Source organism: Falco naumanni, chromosome 1, assembly GCF_017639655.2.
Source record: "Falco naumanni isolate bFalNau1 chromosome 1, bFalNau1.pat, whole genome shotgun sequence".
NCBI lineage: Eukaryota > Metazoa > Chordata > Aves > Falconiformes > Falconidae > Falco > Falco naumanni.
Window position 1 is genome coordinate 63152418 of NC_054054.1, and position 20154 is coordinate 63172571.

Genomic DNA, 20154 nt, shown 5'->3' on the forward strand with positions numbered 1-20154 from the left:
CCGTGCAGGGCGCCTCGCCTCAGCCCCGGGCGGCCGCGGCCCAGGGGCCCCGCGGAGCCGTGGCGGCGCGGAGAGGTGCGCGCTGCTGCCGCCGCGCTCCGCTACAGCGGTGAGGGGAGGGAGGGAGTGGTGCTGCCGGGAGCAGCGTCCGAGGGGGGCGGACGGAGCGCGAAAGACGGGGGAGAGAGAGAGGGAGGGAAGGAGAGAGGGAGGGAGAGAGGGAGGGAGGGAGGGAGGGAGGGAGGGAGGGAGGGAGGGAGGCGGGGGAAGGAGGGAGGGGGGGGAAGGAGGGAGGGAATCGGCGATCCGGCGCAGCTTTCCCACTCACTCTCTCCGCCGCTGCAACTCCTCAACTCTGCCCGCTCTTTGCCTGGACATGTCTTAAGAAAGTTGGATCTCTCCTTCCCTTTCGCCTTCTTTTTTTTTTTTTTTTTTCTTACCCCCTTCTCTCCCTCCCCGTCTTTTTTCCTTCCCACCCTCGTTCAAGTTTGAAGCAGCGGATGGGTCCGAGCCGACATGCCGCGCTGTGGAGATGGGGACGAGCGCGGCGCCTGCTCCGCGCCGGGGCCGCGCTGAGCGCCGGGGCAGCGGCGGAGTCCACGCACTAGAGGTGTGCGGGCAGCGGGGCGCTGGTCGCTGCTTCTCAAAAGGACAGCAAAGAAAGGGGGGCAGGAGGCGTGCGGAGATGAACTGAGCTGGAGTGGACTTTGGGAGAAGAGCGCCGAGTCCAGCTGGTCTGGTGAGTTCTTTGTTTAATGAGTTTATGATGAGCGGGGTGCTCAGAGGGATGATTCCCGTCGGAGTTCTGGCCCTCTCGGTTGCTGCGTTGTTGAAAATACTCAGGTCTTCCCTTCAGCCCATAGTTCGTAACTGTGTAGTGCATGTATGTTTCTGCATCTATCTATCTATGGATATGTGCACACCGACGTTAGCCAAAGCCATGCGTACCTGGGGCTGAGGACACCCTCAGCCGTACGGCCACCTTCACGGAGAGAGCAGCACACACGTTTCCCGACCCAGCCCCCCCGCCGCCGGATCCGGGCTCGGCGCCGCGGGCTACCGGCTCTGCTCTGCCGGGCTCGGCCGAGCCCGGGCTGGCTGCCGGCACAGTGCCCGGCCGCCCGTACGCTGTGGCGCGGCGCCCCCTGTCCGACCGCCGCGGAAATGCGCCGCCGCCGCCGCGGGGCAGTCGGTGCCCGGGCCGGGGGCTGCCGGCCGGGGCGGCACCGGGAGGGGGCGCGGGCCCTGCGGGGGCGCTGCGCGGCGGGGCCTGCCGGCTGCGGGCGGGTGGACCTGACAGCCGGCGCTTCTGAAGGGGCTGGCTGCTTCTTCTGATCTGCAGCCTCGGGCGCGCAAGGCTCTGGTTGCAGCCGGGCCCCCCGCGCAGCTGGCTGTATTTATTTATGTGGCTAATAAAAGACGTGGCGGGGCTGAGGCGCGGTACATGCGCCTCCATCGGCTTCTCCCGCTCGCAGCCCGGCTTCGCCGTGAGCCCGCTGGGTCGGGATTCCCCTGGCAAACGTTTGATCGTTATTAAGCGTGATCACTTATTAATGAGCGAGGAATCCTCCGAGAACTATTTCGGAGCATTAATCTTTAACGCAGGGCTGGCTGACGGACATCCCTCAGCGCGGCTCCTGCAGGGCGCTTCCCCCGCCCGAGGTAGCCCAGAGCCCCCCCCCCCGCCCCCCCCCCGGGCTGGGGGATCGCCGTCGCGCAGCCCCGGCTGCCCCCGGCCCCGCACACGCTAGCCGGCTCCTTAAAACAGCGGCGGGGAGCCGCGGTGGCCGTCAGTCGGTTTTGGTCTCCGCTGAGAGACCTCTCCCCGTGGGGCCGGTAAGCGGCGGCTCACCCAGCCGCGGGCCCCAGGCCGGGAGGCGTGAGGCCAGACCCGCCGGCGCGGCCCGGGGGCGGCAGCCCGCCCGCCCGCTCCCGCTCTCCGCCCGCGGGAAGGGGAGCGGCTGCCGAGCCGCTGTGGTCGCGCCAGGGCGGTCTCCGCTGCCACCGGCGCGACTGGGCACCGCGGGGCTTGTCCCGGGTACCCGCTACTCCTCGGACGGCACAGCCCCGCCATCGCGGACTGCCTGTTCCCGGGAGCGGTGGCGATTTCCCTCGCCATCCCCGTAAGATACGCCCTGGCAGCAGTTTCTGAAGTTTCTGAGTAGCTTCTCCGAAAGAGGAGCTCGCCACACACAAACTGCCCAGGGCGAGCGTGGCGGAGGTGAGGTGTCCCCGCCACCGCCGGGCCACCGGGAGGAGCAGTTTGTGCTGTGGTTCGCCCAGACACCGCCGCCCCTCTCCGCGCTTCGCCCTTCCCCGGCGGGGCAGGGTCCCGGGCGCGGAGGCCGGCCGGGGTGCGCGGGCTGCCGCTCCCGCGTAGCGCCGCAGAAACGAGTTCCGGAGCGGCGGCCGTCCAGCGCCGCGGAGGAATACGGCGGCGGGGGGCGGCGCGGTGCGGCTGGGCACCGGCGAGGCCCGGGAAGAAAGGGGGAGCGGCGCGGCAGCCACTATGTGGGGCCGGTCCTGGCCCGCGCCCCCGCCCCCGCCCCGCAGGCAGTGAGCCGCGTAGAGGTGAGGCGCGGAGCGGCGCGGGCGGGGCGCAGCGAGTTGGGAGAAGTTTTGGTGGCGGGGGAGGGCGGGCAGCGGCGCGGGGAGGGGGCGGCCGGGCCCCTCGGGAAGTCTTGGCGCTGAGGCGAGGCCGCCCGGTGGCGCTGGGCGAGCGGCCGGTTCGAGCTGCAGCGGCCCGCGGAGCGGCGCCGGCCCCCTCCTCGCTACCCCCGCCCGGCGCCGGGCCGGGGTGGCCGCCGGGCGTCGCGGGCCCTGGCGTCCCGCTGTCCCCCGTCCCCGGCGGCTGGAGCCGCGGCCGCGCTCCTCTGGGGACCGGCGGGAGTTCAGCCGACAGGTTGTTGACCAGCCGCGCCGAGGGAAGGGGGCGGCGGCGGTGTTTCCCCTGGGGACACGGTGTCTTCGGGCGCCTCTGATGGGCCGCTGCAAACTTCATTCCCGGGTAAGCCGGCAGGGGCGATTCGCGGCGAGCAAGTACCTTGGGGTGACTTTCTTCCTTTGTTTGCGCTTTAACTCCACGTCCCTCGCCGGATTCCTCCGTAACGCGAAGGGCAGCGCCCGCAAGGTCGCGGCGTTTGCTGAGGACCCTGGCGGAACGCGTCTGCCGGCCCCGGCTGCTTTTTTTTCTTTCTCTTTACAGCAGTTGAAACAAAACAAAGCTTTGCTTGCAAGGTGCGCTTCTTAATCTCTGGGCATCAGTAAGTAGCGGCGTGGTTTACCGCTGATAATATCCCCATGTTGTAAACTTTTTTTTTTTTTTTTCTGGAAACGCATAAGTAAATTAAAAATACTGCCTTCTAACAGAAGTTTTCCCCTACGGTTTAAATTCTTGCTTTCAAGTTGTTCCTAGGCAGTTGCATGTGAAATGTTACCTGTATGCTCTTACCACCTCTGCAGTCTTTCTGTAAAAGAAAAGAATGCCGTGTGATGGATGCGTATCTCCTATTTACTTATCTAACCATCTGGAAATATTAATCTGTTTAGTGAGTAAAATATCATACTTTAACGCTGAAAACTATTTAATTTTTAAGATTTTGTTTTGTTCTATGAGCAATCCTAAAACCGCACTTCTAGGCGACTGGAGGGGAGCTTTAGCAGTCGTCCCAGTAGTGAGATAGTCTCCTGGGTTTTATAAATTACCATGTGAAAGAACTTTATATGGATAAGTTATCAGTGCAAATAAGTGAGCATAAAATTTCTTAAAACCCTCGGAGACTTGCATCTTTTATTTTTTTTTTTAAAGTTTAAAACTGAGTTCAAACTCAGTAGAACTATTTGTTATCACAAACTTTAAGGTGCCATGTTAAATTTTGATCAGACTGATTCAAAGAGATTGGAGATCTGCTTTTCCTTGCACAACTGGTGAGTTCGGTATTGCATACAGTAGTAACTGCCCTACAGATAAATTGTCAGAATTCTCTGATGAAAGATTCAGAATCTTTGCTTGCTGTTTGAATGCAGTTGCGGTGTTTTCCTTTTAACAGCAAAGATCTCGAAAGCATAAACCAAAGTATCTCATGAGATTAACTCATAATGTGGAGAAAACAAGCATAAAAGTTACAGGACTTCAGTCACAAGTTGAAACTGTTTCATTAATCTGTGCGACAATGTACATTTTTTGAATAATTTACCAGCTTTACTGAAGTAATGTTACCCTACACTTTCATCATGTGTTAATTTCTGAATACTAAAACAGGCAGCCACCCTCCCTCTCAGAAAAGCAAAAGACGCTCTTAAGCTTTTTGATTGGAAACTTAAGCATGTTGAAACAGCTAAACTGGATTATTATTTTTATCAGTTTATATCAATAATTGCTGTTAAACAATTGAAAGAGTAGGTGTAACTATAGTTGGTACAGCCCACAAAGTCACATGATCTCTCATAGACTCCTACAATCAGAACCCTATCATAACAGTTTAGTTACTGCAGTAATAACTTTTCACAGTGCATTTGTGTCAAATGACATCAGTTGCATATGCTGATCAAAACTGAGCTTAAAGTAAATAAGGGGATGTTTTGTTTGGTGGAGACATTTTAGTGTTATTAATCAAAGAAGCTGGTGCATGTATTGGGGGGGAAAACCCCACGACATTTGTTGAATGTTAGTGAAAGATTTTGGTAGACAAGCATTGTAGAAACAGCACTAAAGAACCTCTCTTAGCCCTCAGAATGCTTTCTGATGTGTCCCTAGGGTGATGTAACAGGCCATGCTCACAGAGTCTCCCTCTGCTAATGTAAATGATGTCGTTCAGTAGGTCCTCCTGGACTTGCAGATTTTGCGTGTACAAAAGGGATACCGATGGGACTAAGAGTTATTGTGACTTGGGCTGTGTGGCCTGATTTAGGGTTTTTTTCTACCTGTGACTTTTATTTGAAGGCTGGGGGGGTAGATCTCTCAATGTACGCTCCCCATTGATACACTACGTAAAAGATACGCTTGTTTTCTGTTTGGGTTTTTTTTGCTCTTGTTGTTGTTGTTGTTGTTTGCTTGGTGTTGAGATTGCCATTGACTAAATTGTGTATTTTATGCTTAAAACTTTCAAATCTCAAACTATAAACTTTGAAGTCTACGTACTGTAAACATATTGCTAAGAGAAAGTCTTTTATATGACTGCTATCTTAGCCAGATCATATTCCTTTTTAAGTTATCAGTTTGAGGTCTGCTAGCCCCAGAGCTTTGCTTGTTGTTATAGCTTTAATGTAAAGTTAGTTCACATTTCTAATTTGTGCTTAGTATTTTTTTTCCATATACAAATTGTCTTAATGGTGTTGATGTGTGAATAATTTTGTTAATGTTGTAATTAAGTAAAATTATCTTACATATCCTAGTGCTGAATACGCATATAAATAAAAATGACTTGTATATGCATATAATTTTTAATTATCTGAATAATAATTTCCAAATAAGAAACCAGAGTTAGCTTTTTGGAATAAATATGGTGTGCACTTATAAACCTAGGGCTATGATGTTTTGTTAAGCAAACAGTTGCCTTTGTGTGTTGAAAATGGATGCAGAAAATACTAAACTGGTTATATTCCAAAGATAATAAAAAATTTAGGAGTTCAAACTGTAGCCTTTGGCTAAAATGTTTCTGAAATTCAGTCATTTTCGCTCACTGTAATGACCCATCTGAGTTTATATCTAACACATTATCACTTTATCTTAACACTTTCATACTTTCCCTTAGTAGTTTTTACAATTGGCATTGTTTAATAGCTTAGACACTTATCAAGATTATATTATGTTGATTTTTAGATAATCCCAGATAATCATTTTTTAGTTTCTAGTAGCTCTGTGAATTATGACAAGATGGAAGGTTTCAATGTAACAGAAATGACTGACTTTTTTTTTTTTTTAATCTAACATGGTTAACTGTTCAGTAGAGAGATGCTCTTAACTCTAGAGCTCTCTATCATGACTCAGGAAACCTTAGAAGTTGCTGCTGAGAAGTGTGCCCTCTTACTGGTAGTTGTGTCATTGTGTGTAATAGGCTGCCTGTTCCCAGTTCTGAGCAGACTTCTCTTGCAGAAAAGCAGCAAGAAGTGCATTAAGGTATTATGGCACAGAAAAATACTTACGGTAATAGTAAAACCTACACATGTGTGCAACTTTGAATTTTAACGAGGAGTTTGGATATCTTAATGCAGTCTAATGTATCATACCATGGTGCATGTTGTGTCTAATGTGCCGGAGATGTGAGGAGCAAATAAGCAAAGATACAGATAGGTACAATGTTTTTCAAAATAAATGCACCACTTCAGACAACTTGTTGCCATACATAAATGTAGGCAGTGAGTTACTGGATACCATAGCATCAGAGGTGAACCTGGACTTTGGACTTTAACATGAATTTAAATAAAAAAATAAGAAAATAAATTGAAAGAATCCTACTGTAGCTGAGAGACAAAAGAAGGAGAGATCACCATAGGTCTAATTGTTAAGTAGTTTTTGATAATCACTTCCAAAATTCCAGCAAGAGAGAGTAAAAGAACCTGTTCCTATTGATTACTTAAAAATGATGTAGTTTCTTAACATGTCTTTTTAGGATGGTCTGAAGGCATCTTAAATTGCTTGGAGTTTTGGAAGTGTTGGTATCAGCTATGTATTGCAGAGTTTTGGTTGTTTTATATTTGGATGTGGTTTTTTGATGAAAATGTTCGTTTACTTGGCAGTATGTAGGAGGATCAAGCCCTGGAGATCCAAGTGTCAGATTCTTTCCAGGAAGAATCATAGCCTGGGAAGAAGCATAGATAGAGAAGGAATAATATTGTTAACCCATTGAAATGGTGGCTGTGCCAACCTCACACTAATTTGCCTTCCCAACCTTTCCTTCATCCAGCATTAAGACCTTGTAAGTAAGTGGTTCTAGCTAGTGACAGACTTATAAAAGCTCATTCACTTTTTATTGTTTTCTAGGGTTAAAGCTTTAATCATGTAAATTAACTGCTAGATTTGGAAGACAGATGCTTTTCTTTCTTTTTATTTTTTTTCCCTTCCAAAATGGTGCTAGCTATCTACAGTTATTTCCTATAGTTTGCATAAATCTTAGTCTTCACAAAATCATTGACTTACTAATGGTTGCAACTGAATTCCTTCCTCTGAGGTTTTGGAATGAACTGTTGGCACAAGCAGATCAGTTTGCTCTAATGCTTTGTAGTGGGCAGAGGCAGTCCATGGAATTTCAGCCAATGCAGTTGTTCATGTAACTGCTTGAGCAGGTAGGAATTAGGAGAGAGAGAAATAACTGTAAGAGACAATGTAAGTGGAGGAAAGAGACAACATAATGTGATAGTTTTTGAGCTAAGACAAATGGAACTAGTGTGAGGATAGGCACTTGAGGAGAGGCTGACAGCCAAAGACAGAGTGAAGACAAACTAGGGCTAAAATGGAGGGGAAAAGGTCAGGAAGAATTAAAGAAGGGTACAGTTAGGAATTGGTATGAGTTGTAACAGACTGGATAGGGAAGAAGATGGTAAAGGAAAAATATTTAGGATAAATAGGGAAAGATGAAGGAGAAGAATTTGTACTGCTTAAAGTAATTAAGTCAAAGCTGGATTGCTTTCTACTTGCTGGAAAGAAAATTTTCCCCAAAGATTTGGTTAAAAGTTTGGACTTGTTGAGGAAGTATTCTGAAGCTTTGGTTTGTTATCCTGTGAGATTTTGAGGAGTAAAGACTTGCTGTAAACAGAGATGAAGAAGGTGGTCCCAAAGGTCTTTTTCTGGAGCTTTCTGCCTTTCTTCCTGCTGCAGTCTTGCCTGGATTTAGGCATTGGAAATGATACACTGACTTCTTCAAAAGGAAAAGCCAGGGAGGATGTTTCTCCATGTCTGTCCTGCTGCTCCACACTCTTCCCCTGTCATTTCAGAGTGTGTGAGAAACATGTCTTAATCGTTCCTTCAGTTATTTTGGTAGATTCCTGTTCTCATAGCTCTTGATACCAATTTTTTGGTTCTGTTCTGAGGGGGGAATAAAGGAATATGTCTCATCCTTTATTGGTTTTACAACTTTGATGCTTGATAAAAATGTGGGGGTTTTATTATATGTGCTACTCCTATAAGGGTACTTAGGTCTGGAGAGAATACAATACATACAGAATTACTCTGTTCAAAATTTTTCTAATTCTTGGAACAGGTACTTACCGGATACTCTGAAGAATTCATGGTAATTTCAAGCCAACCCTTGCAGTTATTTCCACATCATTGGACATCAGCTATTTTACAGTCTAAGTGAAATGAGGGAGAATTTTCTATCAGAAGACAATGTCACATACGAAGTAGAGGACTGGATGTGAATGTTCACAACTCCAGATTAGTTCAGATCTAGTTCACTCACTTATAGCATACAGCACTGACATATGTTGCTTCATGGAGTTGCTTATTTGAAGTTAACTTTGTGTGTTCCCCTTGTGTCATGGTAGTAATTCCTAGACTTTTGGTTGTGTGGATTCTTGACATTTTTTAGGAGTTTTACTTCATATGATTTTCTGTTACTGTAAATCTTGTTGAAACTTTCTGTAAAAAAGGGTCTAATGTAAATGTGTAAGCTAGTTTTCTTTCAAGTGTGAATTCTAAACTAAACATAATATTTGAACAGTCGTAAGTCTTAACACATCTCTCTCGTTTCAGGGTTTCTTTGTAATTGCTGCCATGGGAAGATACTTGACTATGCTGTTGCTGCTGATGCTGCTGGTGCAGCATTTTGGAAACTGTGAAGGAAATCAAAGGCCACATCATGCTCCACCAATGCAATTTACACAAGTACAGTATAATGCCACTGTGTACGAGAATTCTGCAGCCAAGACTTACGTTGGGCATCCACTGAAAATGGGCATTTACATTACAAATCCGTTATGGGAGCTAAGATACAAAATTATTTCTGGTGACAATGAGAACTTGTTCAAAGCTGAAGAATATGTTCTTGGAAACTTTTGCTTTTTGAGAATACGGACCAAGGGAGGAAACACAGCTATCCTTAACAGAGAGGTGAAAGACCATTATATGCTGACTGTTAAAGCAGTTGAAAAAAACACAAATGCTGAAACGCGCACAAAAGTCAGGATACAGGTACTGGATACAAATGACTTGCGGCCTTTGTTTTCTCCGACATCTTACAGTGTTTCTTTGCCTGAAAACACAGCAATAAGGACCAGCATCGCAAGAGTCAGTGCAACAGATGCAGATATAGGAACAAATGGAGAGTTCTACTATAGCTTTAAAGAAAGAACGGATGTGTTTGCTATACATCCAACTAGTGGAGTGGTAGTTTTAACTGGTAGACTTGACTACTCGGACACTAAACATTATGAGATGGAAATTCTTGCAGTGGACCGTGGGCTGAAGCTGTATGGTAGCAGTGGCATAAGCAGTATGGCAAAACTAACTGTTTATGTAGAACAAGCAAACGAATATGCCCCCGTTATTACAGCTGTTACATTGACTCCATCAGAATCAGACAGGGATCCAACTTATGCAATTGTAACTGTAGAGGACAATGATCAGGGTGCAAATGGGGAAATAGCGTCATTAAATATTGTTGCAGGTGATCCACTTCAGCAATTCAAAACAGTGAGGTCTGTTCCAGGAGGTAAAGAATACAGAATAAAAGCCACTGGTCACATTGATTGGGAGAGCCACTCTTTTGGATACAACCTTACACTTCAAGCTAAAGATAAAGGAAGTCCACCACAGTTTTCTTCTGTAAAAGTTGTTCATGTGACATCACCACAATTTAAGTCTGGTCCCGTCAGATTTGAAAAAGAGATATATAGAGCTGAAATAAGTGAATTTGCCCCTCCAAACACACCAGTGATAATGGTGAAAGCTCTGCCTAGTTACCCACATTTAAAATATGTATTTAAAAATACACCAGGCAAAGTGAAATTCAATTTAAACACTCACACTGGTCTTATTACTACTTTAGAACCCATAAAAGCACAATATGCATCCCATTTTGAACTTGAAGTTGTGACAAGTGACAGAAGAGCTTCTGCAAAGGTATTAATTAAGGTACTAGGCATGAACAGCAATCCTCCTGAATTTACTCAGACATCCTATAAAGCTTCCTTTGATGAGAATGTGCCAGTAGGTATGAGTGTCATGAGAGTAAGTGCAAAAGACCCTGATGAAGGGGAGAACGGTTATGTTACCTATAGCATTGCAAACCTAAATCCTTTACCATTTGTGATCAACCATTTCAGTGGTGTTATTAGTACTTCAGAAGAGTTGGATTATGAATTGATGCCAAGGGTTTACAATTTAAGGATTCGAGCTTCTGATTGGGGTGTACCATACCGTCGAGAAGTTGAAGTTCCTGTTACTATTGTTTTAAATAACCTGAATGACAATATACCTCTCTTTGAGAAAATAAATTGTGAGGGAACAATCCCCAGGGATCTTGGTGTTGGAGAACAAATAACAACTGTATCTGCTATTGATGCTGATGAGCTCCAGTTGGTGAGATACCAAATTGAATCTGGAAATGAACTGGATTTATTTAGTCTAAATCCAAATTCTGGAGTACTTTCACTCAAACAGTCACTAATAGATGGCCTAGGTGCTAAAATGTCTTTTCACAGTTTGAAAATTACAGCTACAGATGGAGAAAACTTTGCAAAACCATTGTATATCAACATAACTGTAGCTGCCAGTCGCAAACCTGTCAACTTGCAGTGTGAAGAAACTGGAGTTGCCAAAATGCTTGCAGAGAAACTCTTACAGGCAAATAAATTGCACAGTCGTGGAGAGGTTGAGGATGCTTTCTTTGACATTCACTCTGTGAATCTGCATGCACCTCAGTTTAGAAGTACTCTTCCTAGTAGCATTGAGATAAGAGAAGACCAACCTGTGGGCTCCAGCATAATACTTCTGAATGCTACTGATCTTGATACTGGCTTCAATGGAAAGCTAGTGTATGCTATTTCTGGAGGTAATGAAGACAGTAGTTTCATTGTTGATATGGAAAGAGGAGTGCTGAAAATCTTATGTCCCCTTGACCGAGAAGTAAAAGATAAATATAGTCTGAATATTACTGTCTATGATCTTGGAATACCACAGAAGTCTGCCTGGCACGTTTTAGATATAAAAATTTTGGATGCGAATGATAACCCACCAGAGTTCCTGCAAGACAGCTATTTTGTTGAAGTGAGTGAAAACAAAGAGCCGAACAGTGAAATAATTCAAATTGAAGCTACTGATAAAGATTTGGGGGCTAATGGAGAAGTGAAATATTCTCTTCTTACAGATACAGACAAGTTTACTATTAATGCTGTGACAGGAGTTGTGCAGATTGTAGGTGTTCTGGATCGTGAAGAACAGCATGTCTATTTCTTGAAAGTAGAGGCTAGGGATCAACCTACTGAAGAACCTCAATTATTTTCAACAGTTATTTTGAAAGTGTCTGTAGAAGATGTAAATGATAATCCTCCTAAATTTATTCCTTCAAATTATCATGTGAAAATTCGAGAAGATCTTCCTGAGGGAACTATTATTACATGGCTAGAAGCCTATGATCCTGATTTAGGCCAGTCAAGTCAAGTACGATACAGTCTTTTGGACAGTGGAGATGGCACCTTTGATGTTGACAAACTAAGTGGAGCAATACGTATTGTACAAAGACTGGATTATGAAAAGAAACAGTTTTATAACTTGACTGTGCGGGCCAAGGACAAAGGAAAACCCATTTCATTGTCCTCTACATGTTATGTTGAGGTTGAGATAGTTGATGTGAATGAAAACTTGCACCCTCCACGGTTCTCCGTATTTGCAGATAAAGGCTTTGTAAAAGAAGATGCCCCTGTTGGCTCCTCAGTAATGACAGTATCTGCTTATGATGAAGACACAGGACGAGATGGGGAGATTAGATACTCCATCAGAGATGGATCTGGTCTAGGAGTTTTTCGAATAGATGAAGAAAAAGGTAAGGTTGCCTTCTGGGTTTTTTATGTTCTAAGTAAAATCATTTGCCAGCAAAGAGATAAGAGAAGCAGCACTATCACGGTTCTCATAGATATTCTTGTTAGGATAAAAAGATGTCACCAATAATGTGTATACCACTTCAGTGAAATTATATGTATACATTTGATAAGTAATTTTCTTCTGTTGTCCTTATTTCTGTCTAACCTACCTAAAGCCATTCTTAGAGTTTAAAATCTATGTGACCTGGCAAAAATAAGAATACTATTGATATAAAATGAAAGTCTGCCTCATGGGAACACTGTTGTCATGTAGACAGTGGGACTGTGAAGCTAAGGCAGAAAAATGCTTTCTGCATGGATTTTTGTGCTTTTTAATCTTAAGTGATATCTCTGTTGCTTCATTTACTGGAGGCGTGCATGGGTATGATACTGCAATACGTGCTGGGTTTGATAGTTGCCTTTTAGAGTTGTTAGAGGTGCCCATCTATAAGTTAATAAGTGGTGCCTTCTTCATGGAAAGACTTCTGTCAAAGAAAGTATAGATGCAGTCTTTTTAAAAAGAACTTGTATAAATGAAGCAGCCTGAAGTGTTGATTTATTTCATTTATAGTGCCTAAATTGTCAAGCAACTCTGAGAATTATTCCAGTGTCATCTATCTGGAAGAAACATAATTATGGTTTCAATAAAATTCTAGTGCTGACTTCTAACATTTTGGTTGGGCACCTGTGTACGTACCCATTCATTTACATCTCTGATAAAGATAGACCATTGATACTGTGCTACTATCTAAGCACCTTAAAATAAATTGAGGAGGAAACTTGTGCAAAATTCAGCTGTGGGTTGCATGTAGGTAAATTGTGACATATGTGATTGATGTCTTACAGAAAAAAAACCATTGTAACTGAATAAAATACAGAAATCATATCTGATTCATCCCGTAACCATTCTGTGTGTTCTGTATGCTTCCCACAATTCCTGAATGTGGGTAATACAGACTCACAACCTCACTTTACTGTTCAAGGTTTAGGTGAACAAACTGTTACTGGCAGTATTTTTTTGTCTATAGAAACTGAGTTATTAAATTATGTATTTTGTGGCTAAAGAGCTAACTCTGGAGCTTGAAATATAGCATTGCTTCTCTTAGCTTTGCTTTTAACAGAGCACATAATTAAGATTATGGAACAGTTTTTTGTTGTAGTTTAACCCCAGCCTGCAACTAAGTACCACACAGCTGCCCACTTATTCCCCTCTCTGCTCCCAGTGGGATGGGGAGGAAAACCCACGGATAGCAATGATTGTAATGAAAAGGGGAGAGAGGAATAAAATCCAAAAGGAAAAAAAAAAACCAAACAAGTGATGCACAATACAATTGCTTATCACCTCTTGACCAATACCCAACCCAGTCCCCGAACAGCAGTCGGCTGGCTCCAGCCAACTCCCCCCAGTTTATATATTTAGTATGACATTCTATGGTATGAAACATCCGTTTGGCTATGTACATTCCCAGCTTCTTGTGCCATTCCAGCCTTCTTGCTGTCAAGGCCTGAGAAACTGAAAAATCCTTGACTTGGTATAAACATTACTTAGCAGCAACTGAAAACATCAGTGTGTTATCAGCATTATTCTCATACTAAATCCAAAACACAGCATTGTACCAGCTACTGAGAAGAAAATTAACTCTGTCTCATCTGAAACCAGGACAATTTTCTAAAAATGGAGGGTTGAGTAGTTTCACTTTTGGGTTTTTGCTATGTGTGTAGACAATTCATTTATAAATCAGTATGACTTTTTTTTGACAAATACATTCAAGTTTACTGTGCATTATAGTATCTTAGAAAAGAGTATAGTTGTCCTATAGAATGAACCTGAATTTGCCCATTTATTGTCCAAATGATAGATAACAGGAATGAGAATGAGAACCAATATGTACCTGTGTACCTGTTCATGTGTATGTGCACTGGTATGTGTATTTTTGTGACACTACTACTGCAGCAGAATTAATTGTCTGAGTATGTTGCCTCTTTACTCTTTTGGTGCAAGCCTAGTTTGCTTTACTGAAGAGCTGGTGTGAGTCTAAGCGAGTTCCTTTTTATGTGCCAGGTTTACAAAGTTGGCAGAACTTGGGGCAAAACCAGCTTGTAGTTAATGTTATCTTGCCCAGGCCAGTGGCTCTATATTTTCAAGGCAGGGGAGAGGCATTGGCTGTATTCATATCTGGTATTTAGTGTTTGCAGTGCTTCAGGGATACTTGGTGGGGAGGGGAGGGTGGTGAAGAGGGAGGGCTTGCTAGTTTTTGATCTGAGTGAACAACTTCCATTTAAGACAGTGGCATGGGGAAGAATGCATCCATTTGTGTTTGGTAGTTGTGGTTCTTTTCCTGTCAAATGTTGACACAGAGGAACCAAGGAAAGAACATGGTGTATCTACAAGGTTGATGATGTAGCTTAAATTTAGTCTTGACACTTTCTAGTTGTTGTTGTTACTAAAAAGCCGTGCAAATTGTTGCAGAAGGCACTGTTACACTGCAGTGTCTGAATATTTGTCATGTTTTCCAAAATGGGCTGGCCTTGATACAGGAAGCAGACTGATAATTAGCCAAGAAAGAACATAAAGAAGATGTGAAAGGAGACCTGCCAAGCAACTTCGTAACTTTTTCAGCTTGCTAAAGGGCTTTTCTGACATTTCCCTTGAGCTACATGTCTCTTCCAGCTGTCTTTGAAAGCATCATACTAGCTTTCAGTACAAAGATAGATAAACTGGATTTAGGAAGTCATCTGGTCAACACTTAACTAGTCAGTGGCTAAAAGGAATCTTTTTGTGCCTTGCTTACAAGCAGTCAAAGGACAACAATCACATTTGCAGGAAGACCAGGTGACTGATGATGCTATATAGAAGCATCAAATAGCTAGTTCCATGTGTGGAATTTTTGCTGGCTTTCAGGATATCTTTTCCATGTTAATGAGGTTTTCAATTTTATATTTCAAAAGGTAGGAAATTGTATTAATGTTTCGTATTTGTACCTGTAATTCTGGAATTTTCACAAGAAAATTTGATATATCTTTGCCACTAACTCCTGAGGCCTTTTTTCTAAGACTTACCTTTGCTTTAGGTCCCCTGGTTTTCATAGGTTCTGTTTTCTGCAGTCCTGTCCAAACTGTTAGAAGTAAACCTTTTAACAGGGAGCCCTAATGCGCCCATACTGCCAAACTCAGAAGCTGCTTTTATTTTACTTTGTTGCATAATTGCTCTGATGCTTTTCAAGAAGACACAGAAAAAAGTATATCAGGGGTGAATTTGGTAGTTAGTCATATTTTAACTTTCATGTAAACATTCTTTAGCCTAAAAAGACAATAATTGTTGGGAAAGGAGGAGAGCAAGATGATGGAAGTCTGTAAAATTGCAGTAGTTTCTGTACCACCTTCCTCATATCCCTGACTTTTTTTGGCAATGCAAGAAATAGGGCACACACAGTTAACAAACAGGTAACCGACCTAAAAGAAATTTTTTTCACATGAAGTGTAATAAAGTAATGAAACTAATTTCCCCAGGAAGTTACAGAGATCGAAAGTATGACTAAAGAAAATAAATGGTACTAATGAGATTGTTTGAGGTTTGGCTTCGTGCTATCTTCAGCTCATAAATTGTTAACTGGAAGTCGATTGGGTAAGGGAAGGAGATCAGAGATCATTGCTCAATATATAATGATTCAGAAGTATAACAGTGCATTGTGACTTACTGTACAGAGATAACATTACAATTACATAATAAATGGAGACTAGGTGTCTTATAACAGGATGAGGGCAAAAATGTTGAAACAAGATTTTTGTGCAGTGAATTTATACACCAAAGCAATTTGTTTGTCCTTCAGGTATGTGTGCTCAGGAGAACTTGGAATTTAAGATAGCTTTTTATGTGTGAGGTAGACTGAAGTCTGCAAATTGAGATGAACAGCTGGCTATATAAATTGTGTACTAAAGCAGCTGTAAAATATTTTCCCAAAGAATTTGATAAGGAGTTGAGCAGATTGGGATGTATTAATAATAGAATGCATTGTGTTGATACACATCCCAGTGTGCCACAAGAAACCCACATGCACCATCTAAATCACATTAGCACTGAGCAGTGAAAGTGAGATAAATCATGTCTATATTGTGCTGCTACTGCCATTTAGAAAAGATTTAAGGAATGATAGAATCAATTGCTGGAGGAGAACCTAAAGCAGAAGCTATGTGGGACCAAGACAGTACTGAAAACTCTTCTTTGTCCCAGTTCTTATCCCAGTGTGCAAGCAGGGAAAAGGAGAATGTCTCCCTGTTTACTTTTTGGTTGTCAAATATAAGGATAGAGAATTTCATTAAGTATTAATAATTAAGCATTTCTGTTAAGTGTATAGGCTCATCAAAGGTAAAATGAAAGATGGAAGCTCTAGTACGTAAAAATAGTATTAGAAAGAACTCCCAGTACTTACTCCAGTTGTATAGGTGAACAAGGCTGTTCAGTGTTGCCCACTGGGCTGGATATGACTCTTGTCATGGGAGCACCAGCACACGGTGAGCAAGTTTCCACACTGATTTTCAGCTGTGAAAAAACGAGAACTGTTACTAGTTTTGCTCAGTATCTGGCCTTCTCCAAAGAATTTTTGCCAAGCGGATGGCTCCTTTCCTTGCAATATCAGGACTTCTAACTTATTACTGAGAGCTGGTCTTTATGTTATTTCAAGTTTATCTTCTTTAGGGTTCGATTGTCTTTGTAGTGCTCAAAACTTGAATAGCTGAGGGAGCTAGCAGACTTTGGGAGTGTAGATGCCCTGGGTCATTTAGCTTAAGATAGGTCTCATTGCAGTGTTTATAGAAGATGGGAGCCCATCCTGGAAGCTACTGTTGAGAGACAAAGGAAGTTTTAAGAGTCATGAATTCTGTGATGTCTGGTTTTGTCTAGAGCGGTTAGATTTGCAGCCCTTGTACACACAGGGTGTTCACATACAGGCCCTACACAGTAAGGTTTCCCCTGATGACAGTTTGTTTGAACTATTTTAATAAACCGTGGTGAATTTTACAAATGCATTGTTATCAGAAACTTGCTGGCTAGTTGATCTTGCAAGGCTGCTAGCAGGTTGTTTTTTAAACTTCTGCAATTGAGAATATTTCCCAGCACATAATTTAGTTCCAGAATGGTATTAAGGGTGCTGTAGCAGTCTGGACTTCATCCATGGTAACCCTGTTATTCATGTTTGATCCAGTAATACAGTTTCTTGTTACCAGAAATCTTACTGTTTTTTCAGTAACCTGAGTTTATTAGGCCATGAGTGTTACAGAATAACAGTAATTCTGTTCTAACAACAAAGTTTAAGGTGACTAAGCTAATTTGCTGACTTAAAAATTTGTAAGTATGACTGCTTCATTAGAACAAAGGTCTGTCTAGCCTGATATGCTGTCTCCAGTAGCGTAAGGAAGCACAAGAGCAGGGCAGACATGGTACTTTCTTCTAATACTTTCCCAGTCTCTGTTTATTTTTGATTTGGGGAATTTTTGAGTCAGATGTGGTTTTGTAACCTTTAGCAGATTTATCTTTCTTGTATAGTCTTCCCTTGGAACCATGTAATTTTCAAGTGTAACCTTGCTGTCATGATAAAGAAAGATACTTGGTTTGGTAAAGAATGTTAAAGGAGCAATTAACAAAAATGTTAACAGGAGCATGTGGAAGAAAATTAATTTTATTGCACTATCTCTGTGTGCATAAAATACCATCAATAAAGCTTAATGGCTATGAGACACTATTTTTAATATTGCCAGAACCGTTTCCAGCTGGGAAGACAGTAATTCATTAAAGGAGAATGAATAGGATTTTAACTGTGTAAAGCAAAGTACTGAATTATACTGTTAAAAGGTACAGAGCATTGCTAACACATAAAAAGCATGTTAACATTTCTTTGTAGCGTTCTTGTAATTGCATTAATTAAAATGCAGGATATGATTAACACTTATACATAAGGGGTAGCTTCAGGTCCTGTTTCTTCAGTGATCTTTGGCTTTTGAGGTTTTCAAACCATTCCACCACTCACTGTTGTTGAGTTTTAATATCAAGACGGGCACTAACAAACATTAAATACTATGATCATCAATGCAGCAGCACACTTAAATACCTATTGGAAAGCTATTAAACTGGTAGCATTGTCTGGAACAGAAGTCAACTGACCTGCATCTATCCTAACAACTCTTCTACCTTTACGCAGGGTGGCTGCACCCGTATTGTCTCTTGGAAATGCTGTCTGCTGCATTTCAACTCTGAACTGTGCCCTGGTGCTCTTTAGAAGAGTGGTAGCTGGCACAGGCCAAAAGCAGTTTAGCAATGTGGAGAATCCAGTTCCAGTGCCTGGGAACGTTTTCTGTTTGTTGTACTGATAGAGCCATAAACCACTTGAAGGTAGGGGAGGCAATTTTAATCAAAACTGAGACGAGTATGATTTGGTTTTAAGTTAATTGTAGTTGAGCAGCCTTACAAATATGGAACTTTCTTCACAGTCTTTTATGCTTCATGTTGAAGTTGCACTTTCCATATACTTCATGGAAAACTTTAGTTTGTTACCTTTTTTGTACAAGCCATGGATATAAGCATCAGGATATACAAGGACATAGTTTCCCTCCATTTAGATTAAAAACATGCAACCCCCCCCCCCCCCAAAAAAAAAACCCACCAAACCAAAAAACAAAAAAGTTCTTAGTTTAAATAAGTTTTTTTTTACTATATATATCCCAAACAAGCTGCTGTCAAAGCCATATGGTGACTGTGTGCTATGTTTATTCTGAGTCTTTGCAGGTTTGTCAGGTAGGTTATAGTCCACTGAAGACTGCTAACAAAAAAAATGTGGAACAAATCTTTTTGTAAGAAAGCTGTTAAACATCAAAGTAGTAATTGTAATCAATTAGGTTATATCGATAGTCAGGAAAGAATATTCCTGGTGGCTTTTGTATGACAGGTTACAAGGAGAAGTTCTAAGATTTAGTCAAAGTTCCGTTACAGTGGTTGTGACGATGAGATTTCCTGCTGAGCTTCAGTCTCATTGGCACATAGGTTTTGCAGTTAAAATCCTTTATGTGAGTATTTTGACCAGGTGAAAAAGAGGAGTAAATGGGAAGACGATCTTCTTTTATGAGGGTCTTCTCCTAGTGTTTTCTTCTTGCATAGTGCAGTACTTCTTCCCACTGCTCTTTTTGAAGAGAGAGATGGAATAGGACATGCTTTTTCTGTAGAACACTAAGTGGTTGCAGCTTTTTGCAGTGAAATTTTTACCCCAGCTCGTTCAGGTACAGACATGAGTGAAGCCCAGAGCACAACTAATCTCCCAAGTATCTAATTAGCTTTTCAAAGTCTTTTTCACCCTACACTGAATTCTGTACTGCCACGTTACGTTTTACTGAAGTTAATTTGCTCATATAGCTACAGCAGCTAACTTTCTTCAGTGGCTGAGATATAAATGTGCTAGAGTCAGATTTTTTAAGGTTATTTTGATGTGGTTTGCTTTAAAAAAAAAAAACAAACAAAAACAACCAAAAACAACCAACCAAAACAAAACCAAGCAAAAAAACCCCAACCTTGTAGAACGATTACTAGTTTCTGTAAAGTCCAAGTTAGAGTTAAGTTTTTAGGCCTGTGAATGTTAATTTGGAAAGTTAATCTTTTAAATGAGGGGCTGCATCAGCACTTAGGTTAGCACTTTAGAGCACTAAAGCCTGATTCTAATGTGTACACTGGAGATTTGATTCCAGTCAGCAGAGAGCAGTTTTTTTTCTTAATCAAAGGATTTCACACAGATTATATTCTTGGATCCTGGAACTGGCTGGTCAGTTGCCACACAGACATCTGGAACAGAAGCACAAACTATTAAACTCATTATTTCTTTGGAAAATAATACAAGGGCAAACATCTTCTATTTGTTTGAATAGTGTATAATTAAACTTCTTAAAGGAATTCAATAAAATCTGAGTTTTAGGTGCTTTTTTTTGTGCATGTCAGGATAAAAGTGTATGCTTGTTTTGTTTTGGGATTTTTTTGGTGAAATGTTTGGAACATATTTGTTAAAGAAATACTAATTTATTTCTGCTAAATAATAATAAATAGAGCTGTTCTTATTCTGGAAACAGGAAGTAGTTCAGGTCAGAGATGCAGAACAGTCC

At 42.5% G+C, this 20154-nt stretch overlaps 1 protein-coding gene across 6 annotated transcripts in view; it reads left to right on the top strand.

Moving 5' to 3' along the window:
* The first annotated feature begins 368 nt into the window (after positions 1 to 368).
* The window catches only part of FAT1 (FAT atypical cadherin 1), a 112143-nt gene continuing 92357 nt past the window's right edge, over positions 369 to 20154 (top strand). For 2 of the 6 annotated variants that reach the window (XM_040596905.1, XM_040596860.1), the window contains exons 1-2: positions 2907 to 3007; positions 8693 to 11981. In XM_040596905.1, coding sequence (XP_040452839.1) covers positions 2981 to 3007; positions 8693 to 11981 — 3316 coding nt within the window. In that variant the 5' untranslated portion in view covers positions 2907 to 2980. Of the gene's footprint in view, positions 740 to 2458; positions 2572 to 2904; positions 3008 to 8692; positions 11982 to 20154 lie in introns of those variants that run through there. The other 4 variants (XM_040596880.1, XM_040596870.1, XM_040596899.1 and 1 more) reach the window with 4 other exon arrangements.